The sequence below is a fragment of the Diabrotica virgifera genome, chromosome 6, assembly GCF_917563875.1.
Source record: "Diabrotica virgifera virgifera chromosome 6, PGI_DIABVI_V3a".
Classification (NCBI taxonomy): domain Eukaryota; kingdom Metazoa; phylum Arthropoda; class Insecta; order Coleoptera; family Chrysomelidae; genus Diabrotica; species Diabrotica virgifera.
This window is the reverse complement of record NC_065448.1, coordinates 116,429,647-116,455,369: the sequence shown is the minus strand read 5'-3', so window position 1 is coordinate 116,455,369 and position 25,723 is coordinate 116,429,647. Positions and strand designations below refer to the sequence as shown.

The 25,723-nt window shown below is 34.8% G+C and overlaps 3 protein-coding genes across 3 annotated transcripts; 2 read left to right on the top strand and 1 right to left on the bottom strand.

The window, feature by feature from the left end:
* Positions 1–4,864: 4,864 nt before the first annotated feature.
* On the bottom strand, positions 4,865–8,737 carry LOC126886162 (uncharacterized). Its single transcript, XM_050653013.1, has one exon. The coding sequence runs from the start codon at positions 8,735–8,737 to the stop codon at positions 4,865–4,867; it is 3,873 nt and encodes a 1,290-aa protein (XP_050508970.1).
* Positions 8,738–13,723: 4,986 nt separating this feature from the next.
* Positions 13,724–15,277, top strand: LOC126886161 (matrix metalloproteinase-18-like). The gene has a single exon (XM_050653012.1). It carries the CDS (start codon positions 13,724–13,726, stop codon positions 15,275–15,277), a length of 1,554 nt encoding a protein of 517 aa, XP_050508969.1.
* Positions 15,278–24,610: 9,333 nt separating this feature from the next.
* LOC126886160 (uncharacterized) lies at positions 24,611–25,294 on the top strand. The gene has a single exon (XM_050653011.1). The coding sequence runs from the start codon at positions 24,611–24,613 to the stop codon at positions 25,292–25,294; it is 684 nt and encodes a 227-aa protein (XP_050508968.1).
* Positions 25,295–25,723: the final 429 nt, after the last annotated feature.

Sequence of the window (25,723 nt, the reverse complement as noted above, 5' to 3'; positions counted from 1 at the left end):
CCGTAATATGTTTTTTGTCCTGATTGAATCTTTTTAATGACTGGCCTACTTCTATCCAACCTTACTTGGTTTCGTCCGCCTCAGTAGTTACTTACATAAAAGTTATTGCTATTCAACATTATTTTATTCCTTATTGCTGCAGATGCTGCAATATCCACTGGTCCAATTGCCATTTTTCGAAAGGATCGTTGATCTTGAAGAAAAATTCGCTCATTTTGTGGTACTTTCTTGATTTTATCACAAGGGTACACACACAGGGTGCATTCAGCAGACGCAATCGCTAACTAATCGATTAGTAATCGATTTGTGATTTACATGCTAAATGTCACAATTTATGTGGCATTCAGCAGAAAATCACTAATCGATTAGTTAGCGATTGTGTCTGCTGAATGCACCCACAGTTCCAGTCATGTTGCACTTGCAAGCCGCGATACTCAATAACTTTTTACACTCCTTTCGAAACTGGCAAATCTTTTCTATCTATGAATCAGATGCTTGCTGAGTTTTTGTGTACCTATCGCTTAAGATTTTGATACCCTGTATAAATATTTTAAATCATATCTTGAATGCACTTATGCGATAATGTTGGAATGGAAGCTTTTATTCATATTTGTTCTACGTTCCTTGCAACGGCATTCAATACTTCGGCAATAGATGGATCTTTATTATTATTTGTCAACTTAAGTTCATTACGAATAAAGAGAAAGCACTTTAGAATGTCACATTTAGTTGGTAAAACACGATCATTGAAATTTGATCAGAGCCATATTGATTTTTTCGACAAAAATAATTTTTTTGTTTTTTCATTTTTCAAATCCAATATGGAACCTCAGGATATTTTTTTATTTCAAAATGCTCTCGCACCAATTGTTATCATCACCTGACACAACTTTTAAACGATAGCCACAAGAATTTTTCTTTTCTTTTATTTTTTTGACCTTTTTCGTTCCACCCTATTAAACATACTAGAAGCCTTCGAAATACATAAAGCTACCAATAACTCATCTTTAACTGTTCTCAATGAACAACTCCTACCTACTGAACCTTATATTTGTCTTAATTTAGCGTTATAATTAAGTTTTTTCAGTCACCAAGATATTGGATTTTACCCACATTCTCAGTTAATATAATCTCATTCTTGTTTTTAACATAATCTGTCTCTTTTCTCTTTTCAATAGACGGACTTACAGGATGCTTCCTCCTATAGAACTTTTTTCATAAAATCTCTTACACTATACCTATTCATAATACACACATCTAGATATATCCTATCATTTATCCCAATATTCACCTCTTCCTTCCAGCCAGTTAAACCCTTCCTTTTATTTCAATATACTTTAAAGATTGTTGTATAGTTGTCTGATAGTTGGGGTTTTGTTTTTGTTGCGACCTGATTTAGTGTCTTAAGGATTCTTTTGCTATTTAAATCTCACTTTTTTAACTTACCTTCTTTCCATATCAATTTTGTTAAATAATCAATCAATTTCAATATAAAAATTTTATTTCACATATTTTTCTCATGGTGTCACTACCAAGTAACATGTTCAAAGACACTCATGGTCTTTTTTGTACAATATTACATTTTTTCACCTAATTATTGTAGTCCATCACATGCATCTTCTTGTGATAGAACTGTTTTAACACCCATACTCTTACTAAATAACCTTATACATTTAATCTATGTACTCTTTTAGTTTAACACTTTTGAGGGTACAGGGTGTTATTTCGGTTTTTTAAACCATTTTACCTAAACAGATATTGTAATATATATTATTTATTTATTTTTCTTCCTGACTGTGATACCTAATTCGGAGTATTATCTTATTGTAATTTATTTGGTGCTACCGTAATATGTTTTTTGTCCTGATTGAATCTTTTTAATGACTGGCCTACTTCTATCCAACCTTACTTGGTCTCGTCCGCCTCAGTAGTTACTTACATAAAAGTTATTGCTATTCAACATTATTACAGACATTCTCTGGTCGTTTCCATCTTTGTCACGCTTTCATACAGTCTCAGTTTCCTTTCCACTCTGCTCAATCCACTTAAATTAATTCTGACGTTTATCTTCTTCTTTTTCTTTCCTTAGTTCGAACAGTCTCCTAGTTACAAAGTTTACCACCATTAATGACACTTCATTGTTGAGTACTCTATGTCATCATTGACAGCAGTTTGACTTTTCACCGGAAGGTCCTTACACCTGACCGGCTCACATGATGGTTCCTCTACATGCGGAAGTCCTTGAGGATTTTACAATACAATAATAACAAAATGCTATTAATAGCTAATTATTAATGAAGAAATGTGTAAATCTCTGTACTATGTAATGTAAACTAGCTGATTCTTCCTCCTTCCTGTTTTTCTGGTAAGTTCCTTAACTGAGGTGGGCGTTGTCACCATTTACTTTATTCTCATGTGTAACGTTAGTAAAAGGGCTATACGGGAACGGGCTATTTGGTGGAGGCGCCCCATGTTATTTCTTATGGGAAAACGAATAAAATCGCTAAGGTTCATTCTGCTCATTTTTGACGCTTTTTGTTGTGGAGGCGCGACGGCTCATCGGATCGTTACGTGTGAGGGGTCGTTGAAAAGTATAGGGGGTAACGAATACGTTAGCACAAAAAACAAACGCAAAGATATTATCAAAAGGGCATTACTACATATCTCCGTTGTTAGTGGTCTGATTTTAATGATTAAAACGTTAAATGAAAGAGGAGGGTGTAGCGAATACGTTAAGATAAAAAACAACCACACATAGACAATATCAAAACGGCACTATTTCATATCGCCTTTGCTATTGATCTGATTTTAGTATAAGAGATATAGAATGAATGGAGATATGCCAATCGAGAAAAAACAAACAGGACAACAGTACCAAAACACTACTATATCATATCTTCGTTGCTATTGGACCTATTTTAACGTGTCAAATTAATGTGAGATTACTATGAGAGTTCTTTCGTCTTATCAAACAAACCGCCTACACTATGTCCAAGCAATCTAGCATCTATAGTCAGCGTAAAAGACACCTTCAGCCTATGGCGTCTCTCTCTCTCTCTCTCTCTCTCAAAACAATTCATAAAAGATACAGACGAGGTGTCGCTGAAAACGATATACCCTACAGCAGCCTATGAGGTATTACTAGAAATAGTATATGTCGAAGAACGTATACCATTCTTACAGTATGTCCAAACCAACAAACATCCTCAATATTATCTTCTCTGCTTGAGTACTACTATACATGGATCTCCCTCCAATCATACACCTGCTCTTTGCAAAGAACATATACCATTCTTACGGTGTGGTCAAACTAACAAACATCCACTATACAAATGTTTTCTGTAAATGGGTATTATTTTTATGTAAATTACTAAATACAGATGTATTGTGAGTTGCATACAATATTTTATCTACAGAAAGTCAGGTAATATTATGAAAATCACCAAATACAAATGGTATTGTGAGTTGCATACTTTATTTTATCTACGGTAAGTCGGGTAATATTGTATTTTGTAGGTTGGTAGTGGACTTCCAGTCTCGGGTTAATAATGGAAACATACTGGTATGATGTATATGTTGACATAGAAAAGGCATTTAACATAGTGTAATAAGCAGTATTATTGAAATAAAAAATACATGTACTATATTTTACCTATGACCATAAATTAATTTAGAGTGCATAGCTACAAAGACTGTTTGAAAAATGTTAGCAACGACAGTCAAGCAGTAACTAATGGTTAAAATAAGTATCTAAAAACGTTAATAAAATAATGTTACTAACTAAGCGACGGAATGTGTGTAAAGCGATGTATAAAAAATGATGTAAGCATGCAATGAATGAAAGGTAGTCAATTCGGTCGAACATAAATTTGTTGAAAAAACAAAAATATGTTCTTAACAGCAGTCACCAACGTGAAGGTACGACTACATCGACCGCCATGTTAGTAAGGATGATGGTTAGTAGGAATGAATTATTTTACATTATATGATAATATGTTTAATAATAGCAATATACGTAACTTACATACTAAGATCAGCTCATTATTATGTAACTTGGTTTAGTAGACATCTTTTTATTGATCTGTTAGACATCTTTTACGTATTCTAATTAATGTTAAAACATCGATACTTTGGTGTTAATTCATTCGGTACTATGTTCTGTAGTATTCAAAATGAATTATTGAGGGTAAATTTGTTCGATAACTCTAGGTTATCTAATCTTAAAACTAGATTTTTTTCCGACTCCTGTTTTATGACAGGCTATCGAAGACTTAAAACTAAATCGGGGGAAAGAAGACCATTAAGTTATCGATTGTCTTAACTTGCAGGCTACATGAGCAACGGCTCCAGAGTTAACTAGAACAGCTCATTATTTGCCTGTTATATATAGTTATGTGGTCTATAACAGATATCTTTTTAGTGGTCATAACTAAACATCTTTTTTTATATGGGCTAATCTTAATAATTATACTTAATTTAGAGATAATATATACAAAACTAAGATCTATTAGAATTATCATATTATATAAAAACGATGAGCAAGGAAAGGTTGAGAAAGGGGATGTAGTAAAAAGGGTCTGTTCCAAATATTATATAATAAATAAATAAAGTTTTAAAGAATGGTATGATTCAATCACCTAAATATGCTAGTCATATTGATATAAAATTATGAGTGATTTTAAAAGGTGAAAAGAGCAATATAATAAAAAGTGACTGATTCAGATGTAGGTATCAATATTGTAGTTGTAATAAATAAAGCTTTAAAAATGACTATTCAATTAACATCCATCTTAAAGTCAATCAAATTATCAAGGATAAATGTTAAAATAGGATTGGCTTATCGAAATCTTACTTTGTGTTAAATCTAATCAACGTCCAGCTCAAGATTATCAACTAAATAATGCCCCCAGGGAAGCGTGTCATAAGACTCCGGAAGGTGATTTCTTTTATCATCATTAGGGCTGAGCGCAATCTTGCTTTGTGTTATGGTATAAACATGGTGCTTATCTGAGCGTATTAGATTCTGTGAGGCTGTCTTAGTTGTAAAGTTATCTAAACACTCGACGTAGTCTTCGAAGGTAATTTTAGTGTTTACAACAGATTTCTTAACCCCCTTCGCCTTCTTTGTCACACCATAATTTTTAATAAGTATTTCAATCTCATCGTCCTCATACTCCTGATCTATCAACTTCCCCTTCAGTTTTTTGATGTCATTATCTGTGATAGCTACTTTTATCGTGTATAATTTAGATCGGAGCCCTATGTAGTCAGTCATAATGCAGCCATTATTCTCATCCTTCATCATACCCAACACCTTCTTGTTAACCTGGGGAATGCCATAAATATTGTCTTTAGGATAGTCAGACGTGTCAAAGTGCCGATGACAGTCTGTTTTCATAGCCTCATAGGGATCTTTTTCCCGTATCTCCACGATCACACTATCGGTATCTGTATAGCAGGTCGTAAAGTTCTCACCAAACCTTCTATTTAAATACCCATAGTGAAAATCGTATATCGTAGTTTTAGCCAAATCCAGTATACTCATGCCCACATATATTGGTTTATCTAACCATATTTCCGCTCTACGCATCTCGACAGCTACCAAATTTTCGTTAAAAATAGTAACATTCTTAAACAATGGACTGCTTATTCGAGCTTCAGCTCCGTAACGACCCTCCCATTCAGTAAGCAATTTAATATCAACGCGCTTGCGTACATTTTCCATGGTCTTGCCGAACACAGCATTGTTCATAAGTTTGAAAAGATTTTTCTCAAATTCATTTTTCGCTGCCTTCCGGAGATTTGTATTCAAGTCAATGTATGACTTTAACCAAGGAGACTGCTTAAATTTCAGGACTCGCTGAATCTTTTTGAGCACCAATCCGTGAGCTAGCGCTTGCTTCAAGGCCCTGTAATGAATTACGTATCTTTCTTTATCATGAAGGGTAGCCATTAATTTGGTTTGCTCTCGCGGTCGTTTAGGGGGAAGCATAGTTTTAGGGTTCAATGATTGGGGGCAAAACGGAAGATCTTTATGACGATCGTGGATATGTTGGGGGTACGCCAGATCGACCTCGAGAAAGTACCCTTCAGAAGCATCGTCAGCTATGGACAGGACATCAATGTTGGCATCGACCCATTCGAAGCCTCCATATGGAAGGAATTGAGACATTGCCCAGCCATATTGATTATTGACATCGAAATACATCAGATATGAGTCGGGCTTCGATGGATCGTAAGATGTCATATACTTGTTATTAGCGTGGACGCGGCGTTTCGAGCAAACTTGACTCAAACCACCACGAATACCACGCTCCACAAACAGAAACATATCTGGATCTGTTAAAAGCTCCAGTTCCTGTTTTGTGTGCTTAAGCATTGCATCCCACGTGAAGCCGGGAAGAGTAAAGTAATGAGCTGGGTCAAGATTATATGTTTTGAGACAACTGGTTCGAAATTGCTCAAAGACGTCTGCAAGAAGAAGAATGTCCGTTTTCATGTATAAATCGACATAATCCCCGAGAGTGGAACAGGAGAATGAAGACCAGACATCTTGGGCTCTATGATAATGCCGACGGGGACATGGTTTATCGTCAAGTTTATTATAAAAAGACTCAATAGGAGGTAGAGACGTTTCAGTAAATTTTATAAAAGAATCGATATAATCATATGGCATGATTCCTTTCTTAGTTAAAAGATGAAAATTCTCCTCAGGAAGCGAAGTATATTGAGAGCGGAGATTAGGATATTCGGTCAAATAAGAAGAGAGCTTATCGAGAGAAGACGCCAAAAATCGAAAACTATCGATAAAACGGAATTTAATTCGAGCATCATTGAGGTGTTTCGTAAAAGAGATATATTTCTCCTTAGTAATAGGAAGAAGATCTACGGGACCTTTGATTTGTGTAGCAATATCATTAACAATAAAGTGGGCGTCATATCCACTAAGGTTATGAAATATCACTGGGATAGTGTGAGCATCTTTATAATTAATGTTACACCCTTCATGGGCAGCCCCTCTGTAGTTATGTTCTGGAGTGAGGTGGTTGTGGTCCCGCACTTTCTTATCATCGAGGGAGAAGCGCTGCTCGCAGATATGGCAATGAGTGGCTGCATGAAAATCACTCTCTTGCTGAGATGTCATATCTATATCATATGGGCACATAAACACTGTAGAAACATTCACAGCAAGCTGATTAAGTTCATCTGCGAACCATTTCATACAATCCTTTCCTCGATATGAGCTATAAAACGATAGGGTATCATCATATGAACATTTGAAAAAATACCCAACTGCTACAGGAATGTGTTCCTGATGTTTCTTAGGATCTCCTGTACGTTTTAGAGCACTTTCGAGATCTGCGTAAACGGTAAAGGGGGCTTTAATCTTATTCCAGAAATTCTTAAATCTTAGCATTTTACGACTTTGTTCTGGCATTTTGATGGCTGTTTCATTTATTCTTACACAATCGTTGGTGTGGGCTTCTAGCTGTGTAGACGATGAAAATGTTTGTAAACACCTATCACAGTTAACATCTGATCGCCCTTTGCAGCATGCCTTATGAACATTTAGCTTTTCCTTAGTAATAAAATAATGTAAACAACTATCGCAGAAATACTTTGTTCCCTTATCTTTACTTAATTGGTTGGAAAGCAGACGGGATAGATTTTTTATCCAAACGTAATGATATCTAATCGGACCTTGCTCATCATATGTATCTTGAACAAGAAGAAGATTCACATGTTTATCTTTCTTGTTCTTTGTTAGGAAGGTTGGGAGGGTCGTATAGTTTTTCTTCTCCTTTTTCAAAATGTATACGTTGATCGACATATTATTCTGCTTTTCAAAATTCGGAATCTGTTTGATGGTCATAGGCCACTGAATACCTTTAAGTTTTAATATGCTCGAGTAGTGCGGGTAAGATGTCATTAAATCGACATTTTTAGTTGTAGGGTATAATGCCGATATGATAGCCCATGCAAAGCATGCCTCGTCATCGTTCTTAACATTAATGCATGCCTGTTTTGTTTTTATCTGAGGGGGAAGTTCAATGTATGAGGAGCCAAGCTGCGGTGTAAATTTGTTAATGTTGACTCCCAGGTTAACAACTGCCTTTAGAGCCCATCCAGAATCGCGTTCTTGGAATTCTTCCAAGTCTCTGGAGATGGGCTCCACTACTTTTTTCTCAAACCATTCATCAATATTCGTATCTCTATAGATGGGGGAGTTTGAAGTAGTGAAATACTTGGTATCATTGAGGACCTTATCTCCGCTGGCTACTTGAAATTCTCCACCAAATACCATATTCACCTTTACTGCCTCATTTTGCTTAAGAGCGTTATGAATTCTACGTTTGAATAGGGCTTTGCAATCTACCAGGAAACTACCCGGGTCCTTGTGTTTAAGGTTTGAGATGACTCCAGTTCTAATTCTTGAATTAAATGCAGATATAGAGTCATCCCATTGTACCCTTTTGTAAGCAGTCTCCGGTCGAGTGTTAAGTCCCGCCCCCTTCTTCTGTTCGGCTTTTAGTTGGTTTCTTAATGTTTTCACCTGCCGCATCTGGGCTTCGAGGTGCTGCTTTTCACCAATCGTCTTGGCATATCTCATAGAGTCCCTTAATTTTTTGGATGTCTTATTACATTCTATCAACCCCTTTCTTAAATTTTCATCATTATAATCATTTCTGATTAAACCTAAGATGGATGCAATTAACTGAATAAGTTTAGCCAACATGTCTAAACACAAAAGTTATTATTCAAAGATAGATTAATAATAAATTTTTTAAAATATGAAAAACCCAAAAAATTATCAAAAATCTGTATCAAAAAATCAATAAGTTATCTCTCACCAGAGCACGTCTAAACGATTTCAAACTCACCAGACCACACGCCTGAACGCTAGGAATATCTGAAACAGAATGAAGAAAATACCATAATGAAGACTATTAAATATACTTTTAGTTGGACGGAAAACTGAATGGTATTATGTTATGCTCAAAAGGCCCCTCAAATGTCTAAATGTGTGCTTGTTCTTCCATAAGAATCAATGTAAAAGTGCTGCATTTAAGACATTTATTGAACTTGGTTAGATTTTTCCCTGCTCATGGCATGAGTGATTCTAGTGAGCTATGACTATGATTCAACGCGGAAAAAACATAAAACTAGATACGGAACAAACGATGAATACAGAGCGTTATCGAAAAAATCCGAAAACAGTGAGGAATAACAAACAGTAGCTGGTAGCAAAATCTCCAATTTAAGATTTGCTGATGACACTACACTTATAGCAGCAAATGAGCAAGAAATGCTTCCTTCGAAGAGTTGAGTAAGAATGCTGCGCATACCTTGGACAGCTCATAGGACAAACGTTTCCATTGTAAACCAACTCGACATTAAATAGAGGCTGTCCACAATATGTATGCAACGAATTCTACAATTCATCAGTCACGTGGTTCGCAGAGGTGACGATAGTTTGAAAATATTAATCTAGAGGACGATTACCAACTAGATAGTCCAACCAAATTATGAATTCAGCTCAGCTGAAAACTCATTCCGCGAAGTTCTTAGAGTAGCTGAAGATAGAGACCAATGAAACAGAATTGTTAGGAATATTGGAAGAAATCATGATCCTCAGTAATGGGGAAACGACAAGAGAGAGATGATACATGAAAGTATCAGTAGGTTTTAGTTGTCTCAAGTTATTTCGGATTTTTTTTTTCGTTTAGTTATAAGTTGTCTCTTTAAATCCTTATTCATTGTAGGTATCAACGTCTGAAAGCTTTGAATCAGGTCTTGAACAGGTCTCGATCAGGTCTCGATCAGCTTTGATCAGGTCTGATCAGGTCTCGAACAGGTCTGATCAGGTCTCGAACAGGTCTTGATCAGGTCACGAACAGCTTTGAATCAGGTCTCGAACAGGTCTCGAACAGGTCTCGAACAGGTCTTGAACAGGTCTCGATCAGCTTTGATCAGGTCTCGATCAGGTCTTGAACAGGTCTCGATCAGGTTTTGATCAGGTCTTGAACAGGTCTCGATCAGCTTTGATCAGGTCTCGATCAGGTCTCGAACAGGTCTGATCAGCTTTGATCAGGTCTTGAACAGGTCTCGATCAGCTTTGAACAGGTGTTGAACAGGTGGTGAACAGGTCTGAACAGGTTTCAAACTGGTCTAAATATATCTGTTCGATATCAGAACAGTTATGAAATTATTTAGTGTGTGCATGTGTCAAGGAGCTTACTGAAGAGACCAGCGGATACCAACACAATTACTTAAAAAATATGCAACGGAAGGGCGAAGAGAGCATAGACGAAGAAGATGAACACCTTCAAACATATTGGTATCATTCATCAGATATTGATAGAGCTTATGATCCACAGTATGTTTGGCAAACTGATAAATGGATTATGGGCGATAAGGAAATCAAATTTACTCCCAAAAATATTTGGATTAACGATAACAAGTATACAGCTACTTGTGGGCTATATAATTTACTATTTTATAAAAATCCACAAGACTACGACAAAGGACAGCCTTAATTATAAAAAAATATTAGAAGTCACATGTATGCATAGAGATTCCAGAGAATATTTGAGACATCAAGCATTTCCGGATAAATTTAATAAACTCATCAAGCCTTTGTTTAAAAATGAGCAACCACATCGTCGAGGCTGCTTTGAAAATGCCAAGAAAAATTAAAAAAAAAAAACGTCGCAATAGTGATGAACAATCTAATTGACAATTTAAACAGCGCACAGACATAGAATGCTAGACACCATCGTTTAACCGTTATGCCGTTAGGTCCATGTGTGAAAATGTTAAAATAAATCAGCTAGGGCATCTAGTTTTTTAATTCCCAACTTTAACAGTGTACTAGTACGAATTTAAATAAAAATAATAAAATAACGCATAGTGTTTTTATTACTTACCCAATGCAGCACTAAGATTGACAAATCATTTTTATAAAATAAAATGCAACACGATTACTCTCATACTGTTAAAAATTCATTACTGTCATACTGAGAATCAGCTATACTTGGTAGTATATTGTTAAAAAGAAGGAATACGGTAGAATGTAGCATAAAAAACTATTTTTTTAAATAAATCGTAAAATTATTTAAAAATATAAGGACAGATGTATCATACAATTTATAAAAACAAGAAATAAGAAATAAACCATAAAATACTATTATCCTAATGTAGATAGCAATCAAATCCCATCTCGTTTCTGTCTTATAACAAGAAAATGACAAAACAAGACGAAGTACTTGCTACATGTGTCATCAAAAGGCATTATTTTTGAAAATAAAACATAAATCAACAAAAAATATGAGGATAGGTACATCTACAATTCAGAAAAAACAAGAAATAAAAAATATTTGTAAATCAAATTAGAAATTAGAAATAAACCGTATAATCAAATACCTTTAAAAGAAATAAAATTATATTAATTTGTTATTATGTGCTAAAAATAATTGCAGAAAACAAGAAATCTCTACATTTACTAAATACACCTACCTTATAAAAGTATACACACACACACACTTCACTGAATTCACTATTTCTTTCGCTCATCTATAATGTTCTTGTTAGATTCTGTCATTTTATACCCTCTCTTATCTCAGCTTAAAATTCTAGAACAAAATAATATATTTATCGTTTTTATTAGTAGAAACCGCATCATAAAACTGATCTTTTTGACCTGTAAAAATGTAGTTTGATAACAACTTATTTACGTCAGAGTTGACCTTTTTGACCTGTAAAAATGTAGTTTGATAACAACTTATTTACGTCAGAGTTGACCTTCTTGATCTGTAAAAATGCAGTTTAAAATATTTCTATAAAAATAATTCTAAGTCTTTGATTATTCATTTCATACAAATTATATAATATTTTCGTAAAATATACTAGGATTTGATATTGATTTTACATTTCTTCTTTAAGTACATTGTGAACGTTGGCTATTAATTTGGAAATTCTGATGTTGCTTACGTACGGCACTTCTGAATAGTTCGACCAAACGTAAACATTCGCATTGCGCAATGCGCATCCATGTGCATCCAAACCACTTCCACAGATTTTGGACCCTCGAATGTTTTCTTCTGACCAACCCTTGCGTACTGTCTATTTTGCCCTTGATAATAAATTGTGTTCACGATTTCTTTCCATTTTCCGATTATGTGGATTAGCTCCACGTTGGCTACATGTTCGGTCTAGTATATACGAAAATTGCGTCGGTACACCCACATTTCAAATGCAACTTCTTTTTCTTCTTCTTCGTGAGCGTCTAGACCTTTCTAATGGTATATTGTATGGAGCACTTGGTGCAAAATTGAGCGAATTAGGATTTGCTAGAGATTAAACTGCGATAAGCGATCATTCTATGCCAATGGTTTTGTTTTAGTGTCAATAACAATAAATAAGCGTTTGCAGTTCGACCAAGCTACCGCAACGGCCTTTATGGTACTGTACCATATATCTTTTGAACGGATAAGCGGAAATCGATGTATGACCCATCAAATTAAAGGATTTTGAATGATGAATTACGTTGTGGTGTCTGTTTTAACAAAATGCCACGTATAATGCCTTTTTGGTATCCTATAAATAAATTTTATATCGATATAATTAGTACAAGAGTATTGAGAATTTGACGTTGGTTCGTTTTATGATGTTTTTGGTCATAAATAATGATCGTATCGCACTTGGTGAGTGATTTTCGTAATATGCATGAAAATACCTTTCGAATGGTATATTGTATGGAGCACTTGGTGCAAAATTGAGCGAATTAGGATTTGCTAGAGATCAAACTGCGATAAGCGATCTTTCTATGCCAATGGTTTTGTTTTAGTGTCAATAACAATAAATAAGCGTTTGCAGTTCGACCAAGCTACCGCAACGGCCTTTATGGTACTCTACCATATATCTTTTGAACGGATAAGCAGAAATCGATGTATGACCCATCAAATTAAAGGATTTTGAATGATGAATTACGTTGTGGTGTCTGTTTTAACAAAATACCACGTATAATGCCTTTTTGATATCCTATAAATAAGTTTTATATCGATATAATTAGTACAAGAGTATTGAGAATGAATTACGTTGTGGTGTCTGTTTTAACAAAATACCACGTATAATGCCTTTTTGATATCCTATAAATAAGTTTTATATCGATATAATTAGTACAAGAGTATTGAGAATTTGACGTTGGTTCGTTTTATGATGTTTTTGGTCATAAATAATGATCGTATCGCACTTGGTGAGTGATTTTCGTAATATCTTTTGAACGGATAAGCGGAAATCGATGTATGACCCATCAAATTAAAGGATTTTGAATGATGAATTACGTTGTGGTGTCTGTTTTAACAAAATGTTCTGCATAAGGCTTCTGTGAGTTTATTATTAGTATTAATTGTCGAATCTTGTCATGTGACACCACAGATTAAATTATTTTGAATGATAAAGTACGTTGTGGTGTCTGTTTTACCAAAATGTTACGTATAAGGCCTCTTTGAAATCCTACCACTTAATATTCGCATTAATTGTCGAATCTTATCATATGACACCTTAAATTGAAGGATTTTGAATGATGAATTATGATGTGATATTTGGCTTAAGAAAATACCACGTATAAGGCCTCTTTGGTATTCTATCATACGTGTTATTTGATTATATAAATTGATGCTTATACAATTATGGATCAGTCTATTTTTAAATATAAACAAGGATGGAGGTGTTTTTAATATGTGTTCTACTTCTGCGTTTCATAGCAGCAACAGACGCCTTTTCCGAAGACGATGCTATGAAGTTTCTTCAACGATATGGATATATAGATAACAATTCTATAGCAGATTTCAATACAACGCTCCTACATTTCCAAGAACAATATAATTTATATGTGGATGGTACACTAAACGATGAAACCATAGCACTAATGCAAAAACCTCGATGTCAAACTGGCGAAAATGATTACTCTCTTAAGGGAAAATGGTACAAACATAATCTAAGATGGTATTTTCCCCAGGCGAATCATGTGAAAGATATAATTCAATTAGTTGAACGAGCCTTTAAAATGTGGGAAGATGCTTCAAATTTGCATTTTACTAGAGTGACTGTTCCTGTTCCGAAACCAGATATCACTATAACAGCAGTTAAAAGAAAACATTATTTTCGCTCCAACTGTATGGGGAACCAAAAGTGTGGAATTCAGTTTGATGGTCCTGGTGGAAAATTAGCACATTCTTATTTTCCCATCGATAATGATACTTGCGTAGAAATACATTTAGACTTGGATGAAAAATGGAGTTATAATTTGAATGATACAGATTATGATTTCACCAATCTCTTTATGGTTATTCTTCATGAAATCGGTCACAGTTTAGGATTATTACACAGTAACGATGAGTCAGCTATAATGTATCCATGGTACCCTAATAAAGTACGAAATATTAGTCAAGATGATATTAGTGGCTTAGAGGCTTTATACGGACGCAAAAGTACAGATGCATATATCCCTACACAAACTAGTGCACCAACACGGTCAACGTCGCATATATCGAGGGTGCATACTACAAGATCCCGTCCTAGACCAAACGAGATTATTCCTCAACAATCAACGAAAGCTACACCACATTTTTGTGCTATTGAATATCCCAATATTCTCTTTCTAGCATATGATCCTCAGTTTAAAAACCATCATATGTATATAATACATGAAGGATTTGTGTGGAAGAATGATCTAAATGGACACATGGTACCAATTAATCCAGAGCATTTGAGTACTTATTTACCTAAACAAATAAGAAATATCTCGCATGTGTTTCAGAATATAGCTGGGAACTTAATTGTAGCATCAAATAACACTATGTACTCTGTATCATTTCCCAGCATAACTATTTCAAGAGATATACCTCTGTTTGTATTACCACCCCATGCTGAGATAAATGTGGTATTTCAGACTCACACCGGAAAAACATATATATGGTATGACAATACATCATTCATCGAATATGACGATCTAATAGACCTAGTCATTAGCAGAGGCCTTATAAAGGACATATTTCCTGGAGTACCGACCACCGTTAAATCAGTGTTTAAATACATAGACGGTCATTTATACTTTCTAGATGGCAGCACTTATTACAAATATAATGAGTTTACAAAGAAAATGATCGAAATTGGCAGATTTAATTGGAACTTATTCGGGATTCCTTGTCCAGATGATGGCTTAGTTACACAGTTGAAATATTTACTGAATAAAGTTGGCTCTTTTTATAAATAACTTTGTAATATATTATATGAAATAATAAACTTGTTATCCTCATTTTATTATATCCCTTATTTCTATTGTACGATATCTAATATGGGATTAATAACTGTGAAAGTTTCATATATACGATCTTGAAATCACATTTGATTTAGAAATTCAATATGTTCTTTGTAAAGAGCAGGTGGTGCATAATTAGAGGGAAATCCATGAATTGTCATTGTACGCTACACCATCCATTATTTTAAAGAACATTAAGGTTCATTAAGCGCGAAGGAAATAAAATATGGTCTATATTTTATATAAATTTATTATGGATATCTAAACATTACATTATAATTCATTATTCCATGATTAATACATCTACATTTAAAAAAAAGCCGTTCAGATTCATCGTTGGAACAAAATGTTGTGAATTCATTATTTTTCTTTATGTGATGTATAAGTTTGCATGCATATCCTCTTCTCCGATGGTTAGGTAAAGTGTATACGTAATCTAATACTCTTGGTACATCGTGTTTTCCGAGTGGATCAAAGTCACGTTTTGATAATAGTGCAAATGATGCTGGTACTCCGCTGACATAAAGGATATAGCAAGTAACTTTTGTGTTTGTCATCCATTGATCAATAAGTATGTCATTTACATTTAACTGCTTAATTTTTCTGAATGCGCTTGGACCTCTGAACAACTCAATTTTTTCCATCTTACTTCATCGAATGATTGATTGATACTGATTTTTGTTTTATTACAATTAGCGATAACCAAACAATTAAAAACCAATGTATAAATATCCCTATCATCACTATAACTTGATCTTTTTGACCTGTAGTTTGATAACAACTTATTTACGAGTTGACCTTTTGACCTTTACAGTTTTCACTTATTGACGTCAATTTCTCTGATTTTGTTTTAAGTTTTCGATAGCCTGTCATAAAACAGGAGTCGGAAAAAAATCTAGTTTTAAGATTAGATAACCTAGAGTTATCGAACAAATTTACCCTCAATAATTCATTTTGAATACTACAGAACATAGTACCGAATGAATTAACACCAAAGTATCGATGTTTTAACATTAATTAGAATACGTAAAAGATGTCTAACAGATCAATAAAAAGATGTCTACTAAACCAAGTTACATAATAATGAGCTGATCTTAGTATGTAAGTTACGTATATTGCTATTATTAAACATATTATCATATAATGTAAAATAATTCATTCCTACTAACCATCATCCTTACTAACATGGCGGTCGATGTAGTCGTACCTTCACGTTGGTGACTGCTGTTAAGAACATATTTTTGTTTTTTCAACAAATTTATGTTCGACCGAATTGACTACCTTTCATTCATTGCATGCTTACATCATTTTTTATACATCGCTTTACACACATTCCGTCGCTTAGTTAGTAACATTATTTTATTAACGTTTTTAGATACTTATTTTAACCATTAGTTACTGCTTGACTGTCGTTGCTAACATTTTTCAAACAGTCTTTGTAGCTATGCACTCTAAATTAATTTATGGTCATAGGTAAAATATAGTACATGTATTTTTTATTTCAATAATACTGCTTATTACACTATGTTAAATGCCTTTTCTATGTCAACATATACATCATACCAGTATGTTTCCATTATTAACCCGAGACTGGAAGTCCACTACCAACCTACAAAATACAATATTACCCGACTTACCGTAGATAAAATAAAGTATGCAACTCACAATACCATTTGTATTTGGTGATTTTCATAATATTACCTGACTTTCTGTAGATAAAATATTGTATGCAACTCACAATACATCTGTATTTAGTAATTTACATAAAAATAATACCCATTTACAGAAAACATTTGTATAGTGGATGTTTGTTAGTTTGACCACACCGTAAGAATGGTATATGTTCTTTGCAAAGAGCAGGTGTATGATTGGAGGGAGATCCATGTATAGTAGTACTCAAGCAGAGAAGATAATATTGAGGATGTTTGTTGGTTTGGACATACTGTAAGAATGGTATACGTTCTTCGACATATACTATTTCTAGTAATACCTCATAGGCTGCTGTAGGGTATATCGTTTTCAGCGACACCTCGTCTGTATCTTTTATGAATTGTTTTGAGAGAGAGAGAGAGAGAGAGAGAGAGAGAGAGAGAGAGAGACGCCATAGGCTGAAGGTGTCTTTTACGCTGACTATAGATGCTAGATTGCTTGGACATAGTGTAGGCGGTTTGTTTGATAAGACGAAAGAACTCTCATAGTAATCTCACATTAATTTGACACGTTAAAATAGGTCCAATAGCAACGAAGATATGATATAGTAGTGTTTTGGTACTGTTGTCCTGTTTGTTTTTTCTCGATTGGCATATCTCCATTCATTCTATATCTCTTATACTAAAATCAGATCAATAGCAAAGGCGATATGAAATAGTGCCGTTTTGATATTGTCTATGTGTGGTTGTTTTTTATCTTAACGTATTCGCTACACCCTCCTCTTTCATTTAACGTTTTAATCATTAAAATCAGACCACTAACAACGGAGATATGTAGTAATGCCCTTTTGATAATATCTTTGCGTTTGTTTTTTGTGCTAACGTATTCGTTACCCCCTATACTTTTCAACGACCCCTCACACGTAACGATCCGATGAGCCGTCGCGCCTCCACAACAAAAAGCGTCAAAAATGAGCAGAATGAACCTTAGCGATTTTATTCGTTTTCCCATAAGAAATAACATGGGGCGCCTCCACCAAATAGCCCGTTCCCGTATAGCCCTTTTACTAACGTTGGATATTTTTACATTGTAGGTCAGTCCGTTGTTTTCAGTCCTGTATTTAAGCTGATGATGGCTTGTGTAAAGCCGAAACGCGTCCTTTTACATGTTTTTTAACAATAATAAATAACCTTGTAGTACATCTTCGAGTTTTTTGTAATTGGTTTAATATTGACTAACACTATGTAAAATCTTGTTAATTTTGAGGTTGCAGTCATAAATTTTAGTTTACATGTGCATTAATAGATCATGCAATCAGTAAAAATCATTCATTCAATTTTAATGAAACAACGATCCTAAAACATGAAAACAACTTAATTAAAAGGGAATTTCTCGAAATGGTATGCATCAACAAATATCAATGTGTCAATAAAAAAACTGACATAGATAAACTAAGCACCATCTATAATTACATTCTATCTTACGAAAACTAATATTTTAATTTAAAAATACTAAATTGCCTGACTAAATTCAAAATTAAATTTTCAAATTTGGCGCCACTTTATTGCTAAAACTAATATTTTACAAATTACTTATATCCATAAATTCTATAATAAGTACGCAGATAAAAAATAATAAAAAACTAGTTATTAGCAACTTAAAATAAAATATAATAAACAGATACAAATGTCTTTCTGACATACTAAATTTCAAATTAAATTGTCAAATTATTTTTCTCTTTTTAAATTAACTAAAATTAAGGCATTGTAGAAGATTAGGAATTAGATTAAGAATTTTATATATTTTTTTTAGTCGGAGAGATAGAAGCGGATTTTGTGCGTGATAAGTAATATGGAAAAACAATATGGGGATATGTTGAATTAGTTGTGTACATAACTTTCACCAACTACCGGAAACCAGAGTTGGGGCCGAGGGTAGTTATAAGGGGTCAAAGTCGCGGATTTTATAATTTTTTTTATGACGCTCATCATCGAGATAGTGCACCAAAATTTGGGAATAAGTAGGTCATGACGTAACTAAGTAAAATCTCTAGGAGCGAAACGCTGCGTGGCCGACAAAGGGGTGGGGGTAGGGGTGAATATAAAAAATATAAAGGGTTTTTTGCGACGTTCGTGATTGAGATAGTGGACCAAAATTTAAGAATAAGTAGATCATGACATTTCTAAGTAAAATCCCCAGAGCCGGAAACCAGAGTTGGGGGTGAGGGTAGTTATAAGGGGTCAAAGTCGCCGTTTTTATTATTTTTTTTTGTGACGCTCATGATCGAGAGAGTGCACCAAAATTTTGGAATAAGTAGATCATGACGTAACTAAGTAAAATCTCAAGGCGTGGCACGCTGCGTGGCCGACAAAGGGGTGGGGCAGGGGTGAATACAAAAAATATAAGAGGTTTTTTGCGACGTTCGTGATTGAGAGAGTGTACCAAAATTTGGGAATAAGTAGACCATGACATAACTAAGCAAAATCCTTAGAGCTGGAAACCAGAGTTGGGCATGAGGGTAGTTATAAGGTGTCAAAATCGCAGTTTTTATTATTTTTTTTGTGACGCTCATGATCGAGATAGTGCACCAAAATTTGGGAATAAGTAGATCATGAGGTAACTAAATACAATCTCCAGGGGTGGAACGCTGCGTGGCCGATAAAGGAGTGGGGGTAGGTGTGAATATAAAAAATATAAGGGGTTTTTTGCGACGTGCTGGATTGTGATAGTGCACCAAAATTTGGGAATAAGTAGACCATGACTTAGCTAAGTAAAATCCCCAGAGCCGGAAACCAGAGTTGGGGATGAGGGTAGTTTTAAGGGGTCAAAGTCGCAGTGTATATTATTTTTTTTGTGACCCGGCACAACATTTGTCCCCAACGCAGCGTTCCGTTTCTGGAGATTTTACTTAGTAATGTCATGATCTACTTATTCCCAAATTTTGGTGCACTATCTCGATCACGAACGGCAAAAAACCCCCATATATTTTTATACTCACCCCTGCCTACCACCCCTTTGTACCCCAAGCAGCGTTCCGCCCCTGAAGATTTTACTTAGTTACATCATAACCTACTTACTCCCAAATTTTGGTGCACTCTCTCCATCATGAGCGCCACAAAAAAAAATAATAAAAACCGCGACTTTTACCCCTTATAACTACCCTCGTCTGCCACTCTGGTTTCCGCCTCTGGGAATATTACTTACTTATGTCATGGTCTACTTATTCCCAAATTTTGGTGCATTATCTCAATCACGAACATCGCAAAAAACCCCTTACATTTTTTTATATTCACCCCTGCCCCACCCCTTTGTCGGCCACGCAGCGTTCCACTCCTGGAGATTTTACTTATTTACGTCATGACCTACTTATTCCCAAATTTTGACGCGCTCATCTCGATCATGAGCGTCACAAAAAAAATAATAATAAACGGAATTTTGACCCCTTATAACTAGCTTCCTTCCCCACTTTGGTTTCCGGCTCTGGGGATTTTAATTAGTTATATCATGGTCTACTTATACCCAAATTTTGGTGCACTGTCTCAATCACGAACGTCGCAAAAAACCTCTTATATTTTTTATATTCACCCCTACCCCCACCCCTTTGTCGGCCACGCAGCGTTGAGCCCCTAGAGATTTTACTTAAGTACGTCATGACCTACTTATTCCCAAATTTTGGTGCACTATCTCGATCATGAGCGTCATAAAAAAAATAATAAAATCCGCGACTTTGACCCCTTATAACTACCCTCGGCCCCAACTCTGGTTTCCGGCCGTTAGTGAAAGTCATGTACACAACTAATTCAACATATCCCCGTATAGTTTTTCCATATTACTTATCACGCACAAAATCCGCTCCCAGCTCTTAGACTATTTGTTATGTATGCCAAAAATTTAATGGATTAACCTCACGTTCTAAGTTTTTTATGCTTTTTATGTACAATATTTTTTATCATTTTAATTTCATTGTATCTACTAAAACTTTTTAGCATATCCTGAAGAAGCAAATAAATTTTGCGAAAGCTTGATAATAACTAAGAGTTTTACTTATCCTGCCCCCTGAAATTTATGACTGCAACCTCAAAATTAACAAGATAATATATATATATATATATATATATATATATATATATATATATATATATATATATATATATATATATATATATATATATATATATATATATATATATACATATACAAAATTAATAATTTTGGGGCATGCAGTCAATGTGTTTTGGGTTGATTAGAAGTGAAACACTTTGAACTTTTGTCGAGCTTTCGGACAATTTATTTCCTTTATCAAGACAATCTAAAAATACAAATGTTTTTTAGATGAAAACTAGAAAAATAGAAAACTTACTGCTTGTGGTTTACAAAATAACTAACATACTTATAAAAATCATAAAAATTCTTTCTAAAAAATATAAATTGTAAACGTAAATTAATTTTGAAATATGTCAAAAGGACATTAATCAAATGTAGTTAGACTACTTTAATAACTCGATAGATTGGGAAAGAAGTTAGTTAACAGTGTATACAATAATGATATAAAGATATAAACAAATTTTAAGTTATAATTATTGGTAAAAAAACTGATAGTAATGTAAAACAAGTTAATTTAGAAGGTTATAAATAAATATTTTTGTTTTGCCACTAATTTAGAATGTTATAAATAAATATTTTTGTTTTGCTACTATTTATTGAAATTTTAAAAATTAATAAGACCAAATTTGTCGAGTCATTATAAATATGGCAGTGTCCGTGTTTAAAAGATATTTCTACTTTATACATACGGAGGGCCATATGGCTTGTTTATCGTTATTTTAAGATGAAGGGATGGTTGGGCTTACTAGCCCACTTGAGATAAGAATATATTGCTGTTTTAAGGAATGTGTAGATATTGTAATATAATAATTTGAAAGTCATAACCAAAAATTGACTACCTGTCTTGTCATGTCACTTCGGTCTGATAATTGGATTGTCATCTCCTTCACTTTAGTTGGTCTGTGTCCATTGAACTGGCAAGAACCACGAGTTCTTAACGAGCAGGGAACCATGTTGCCCTTTGAGCACTCCTAGCACATTTCATCTTGTAACATCGACTTGGAGTCGCTACAAATATCACTTAATTATTATGTAAACCATTTATATCGATGTAACCTTTTTAAATAAGTTGCTAGTTTCTTTTATGAAGCAGAACGTAAGTATTGCCACATTTTTCTTTAACCTAGTCACAATGTTAAACCTTTTGCATTCATTTTAATGTGGAAATACTTCGTTCTAGGCATTGAGGATGATCTGATTCAGATTGAAAACGTTTTGCAAATCCTTTTGGAGGACTTTTATGTTTTTTAATAAAACTTTTTATACCAATATACAAAAGAAGTTTTTACTTCAGTATGATATTGTGATATGTTTTTAAAGTCAGTCGAGTTTGTAACATTCTTCGGATAACATCCAAATAAAAACTTTATTTTAAGCTACACTTGCGTATTTTTAATAGGGGTAATTTTCTGTAATCGAAAGTTATTTTCTATAATTTAATTTCGAACCAGGGATCTTTGCGTGAAGTAACTCGTGGACATCCCAACGTAACATTTGGCGACCGCGATAAGGACTTTTATACGGGTGTGCTTAAAAGTTAGTTGTTTCCGCTTATTTTAGAGTAAACTTTTTCCGGCGAATAAATTCGTTTGTCGTGAGGCTCGGCCGAAGTTGTTACCTTTGTAAGCGAGAAAATATGGCATTAGAATTAGAAACAAAACGCCGAACAGTGCTTCGTACTGCTTTTACGATAGCTGCTAATGTTTTGGACAATTTGTTATCTGAAACGGTGGACACTCGACCCTGGCAACAAATTAGTGTACAGTGGGAACTGTTACAAGTTAACATACAATGAGCTTTGTGTCGTGGAAAGTGCGGTATTTGAAGCTATGGTCGAAAAGGCTTCCGAGGCAGAATTAATCAGTGAGATGGAGGCAAAGGATAGATACAGCACACGCTACTATGAACTGAAGTACAAATGTGAAGACAGACCCAGTTTAGTAAGTTCAGAGTCATCAATAAAAGGTAAGCGCAGTTTTAAATTACCTCCAATCGAATTCAAGAAATATTCTGGGGACTTGATAGATTGGCTTCCATTTTGGTCGCAGTTCAAAGTAGTGCATGATGATCCATCGATTGATTTAAACGACAAAATAGCTTATTTGAGACAAGCCACTGTAGACGGTAGTAAAGCCAGACGTTTAGTGGAGAGTTTTCCTGCAGTAGCCGATAATTACTCAAAAATTATAGAGTTTGAAATCTAGGTTTGGCAGAGAGGATCTTCAGATTAAAGTATATATTAGGGAGCCCTTAAAGTTAATTTTGAGTCGAGTTTCTAGTAGTTCTTGTAATGTTTCTGCACTATATGATATGATAGAGAGTCAACTTCGTTCACTTAAGACCTTAGGCATAACTGCTGACAAATATGCGGCAATATTGTATCCCCTTATTGAGTCATGTTTACCGGAGGATATGATCAGACTATGGCATAGATCTTCACAGTTTTTAAGGCCTTCTGGTTCCGTATCCATGCACAATGTCGAAGAATCTGCAGAAGTTTCAACTTTGGAGACAAGATTAAGTGGGCTAATGAGTTTTCTACAAAATGAAGTTCAAAATGAACAAAAAATTAATTTAGCAACGGAAGGTTTTGGTTTATCAACTGAAAATAAATGTAAATCCAATAACCTGGTTGAAAAGAAGAATATAAAATTACCAAAGCAAGGAACTGATCAGCCATCAGCGACCGCTGCTGGGTTGGTAAATTATGAGGTTGACAGGTATATTTTTTGCGAAGGACAGCATGACAGTATCAATTGTTTTAAAGCACAAAAATTGTCTATGGAACAGAAACGACGAACATTGTCAGAAAAGAAAGCCTGTTTTCGATGTTTAAAGGTGCGACATTCTTCGAAGAACTGTAGAGCACGTTTGAATTGTATTTTGTGTTGTAAATCCCATGTTGTTTTGATGTGTCCTGATTTACCTGTTAACAAAATTGATACATCGACCTTAAGTATCAGCCGCTCGGAAGAAAACAGGACTGAGGATCAGACGCTTGCGAATTTGAATAATACACAGGTTTTTTTACAAACTCTGCGAGTAAACATAAGAAGTGCACATGGTACTAAACAAGTAAGGGCACTTATTGACACTGGATTGCAGAGAACATATATTTTACAGCGTACCGCACAAGAAATGGGTTTTTCTGCTAAAGGAACGGAAAATATCGTACATACGTTATTTGGCGGTAAAAGTACTTCTGAACAACGACATAAATTATACAAGGTAACTGCGAGTGAAGGAGCTTACTCTTGTTCATTTGATGCCTTAGATCAACCAAAAATTTGTGCAGATGTCTCTCCTGTTTATCACGGCCCTTGGGTTGAGGAACTTAGTGACATGAATATTTCGCTCAGCGATGTCGGACATATAGCACTAATTGAGATTTTGTTAGGAGCTGATGTTGTAGGCAAATTGTATACAGGGAGGAAATATCAGTAACAGTGTGGTCTTGTAGCAGTTGAAACTTTGTTAGGTTGGACTCTTATGGGCAAGGTGCCGGCAGTTGCTTCTAATTTCAGCACATCTATGATGTCGATTTCGTTGTTTGTTGATAGTTCTTCTGTGGCGAAACTCTGGGAGCTTGATACTATTGGGATAACCGATCCTGTAGAAAAATTGACACGAGAGGTGGCGGCCAAGGAGGCTAAGAATTTTTTCTATGAGACTATCCGATGTGACAACGAAGGTAGTTATGAGGTTATGTTACCTTGGTTGAACAAGCATCCTTTAATTTCAGATAATTTAGTTGTCGCTAGAAGAAGATTAGATACTACTTTAAATAAGTTGAAAAAGTCCAATTTGCTTGAATCGTATAATTTATTATTCAATGAGTGGTTGAACGAGGGTGTGATCGAAATAGTAAATAATCCCGAAGAGAATAATTGTGTGCACTATTTGCCTCACAGGCCCGTTATTAAAAATACCAGCGAAACCACGAAAATTAGGCCAGTCTTTGATGCATCATCTCGTGAACAGGGTCGTCCTTCTTTAAACCAGTGTTTAGAGGTAGGGCCTAATCTTATTGAACTTATTCCTTCTGTGTTATTACGGTTCAGACAACAAAAAATAGGTGTTGTGTCGGATATTCGAAAGGCTTTTCTTCAAATTTCTGTACATTCGAAGGGCAGAGATTTTTTGAGGATCCTATGGGTAAACAATGAAGGAAAAGTTTGTATTTCGACAAAGGAGAGTTGTTTTTGGAGTCAACTCTAGTCCATTTCTTCTGGGTGCTACTATAGAATTGCATTTGATAAAGGCGCTGGAGAAGTGTTGTAATGATATGCCGTACTCTAAAAATACAATTGAAAGGCTTATGATTGGGTTCTATGTAGATAATTGTGTGACTAGTGTTACTAATGAGAATGAGTTGAGAAAGTTCGTATCAGAAGCAACTGCCATCATGGAGGAAGCTAAGATGGATTTGAGAGGGTGGGAGTCTTCTGGTAGTACAAAAACAGTTGTCCCTGTTCTTGGTCTTTTCTGGGACTCCTCAGGAGACACACTAAAAATCAATGGTGACATTTTTCAGGGAGTGGTCGGAAAAGAACCCATAACTAAGAGACTGATGCTTTCTGTAGCTCAGAGTATATTTGACCCTATTGGTTTTACCTGTCCAGTATCTCTGTTCCCTAAACTGTTGCT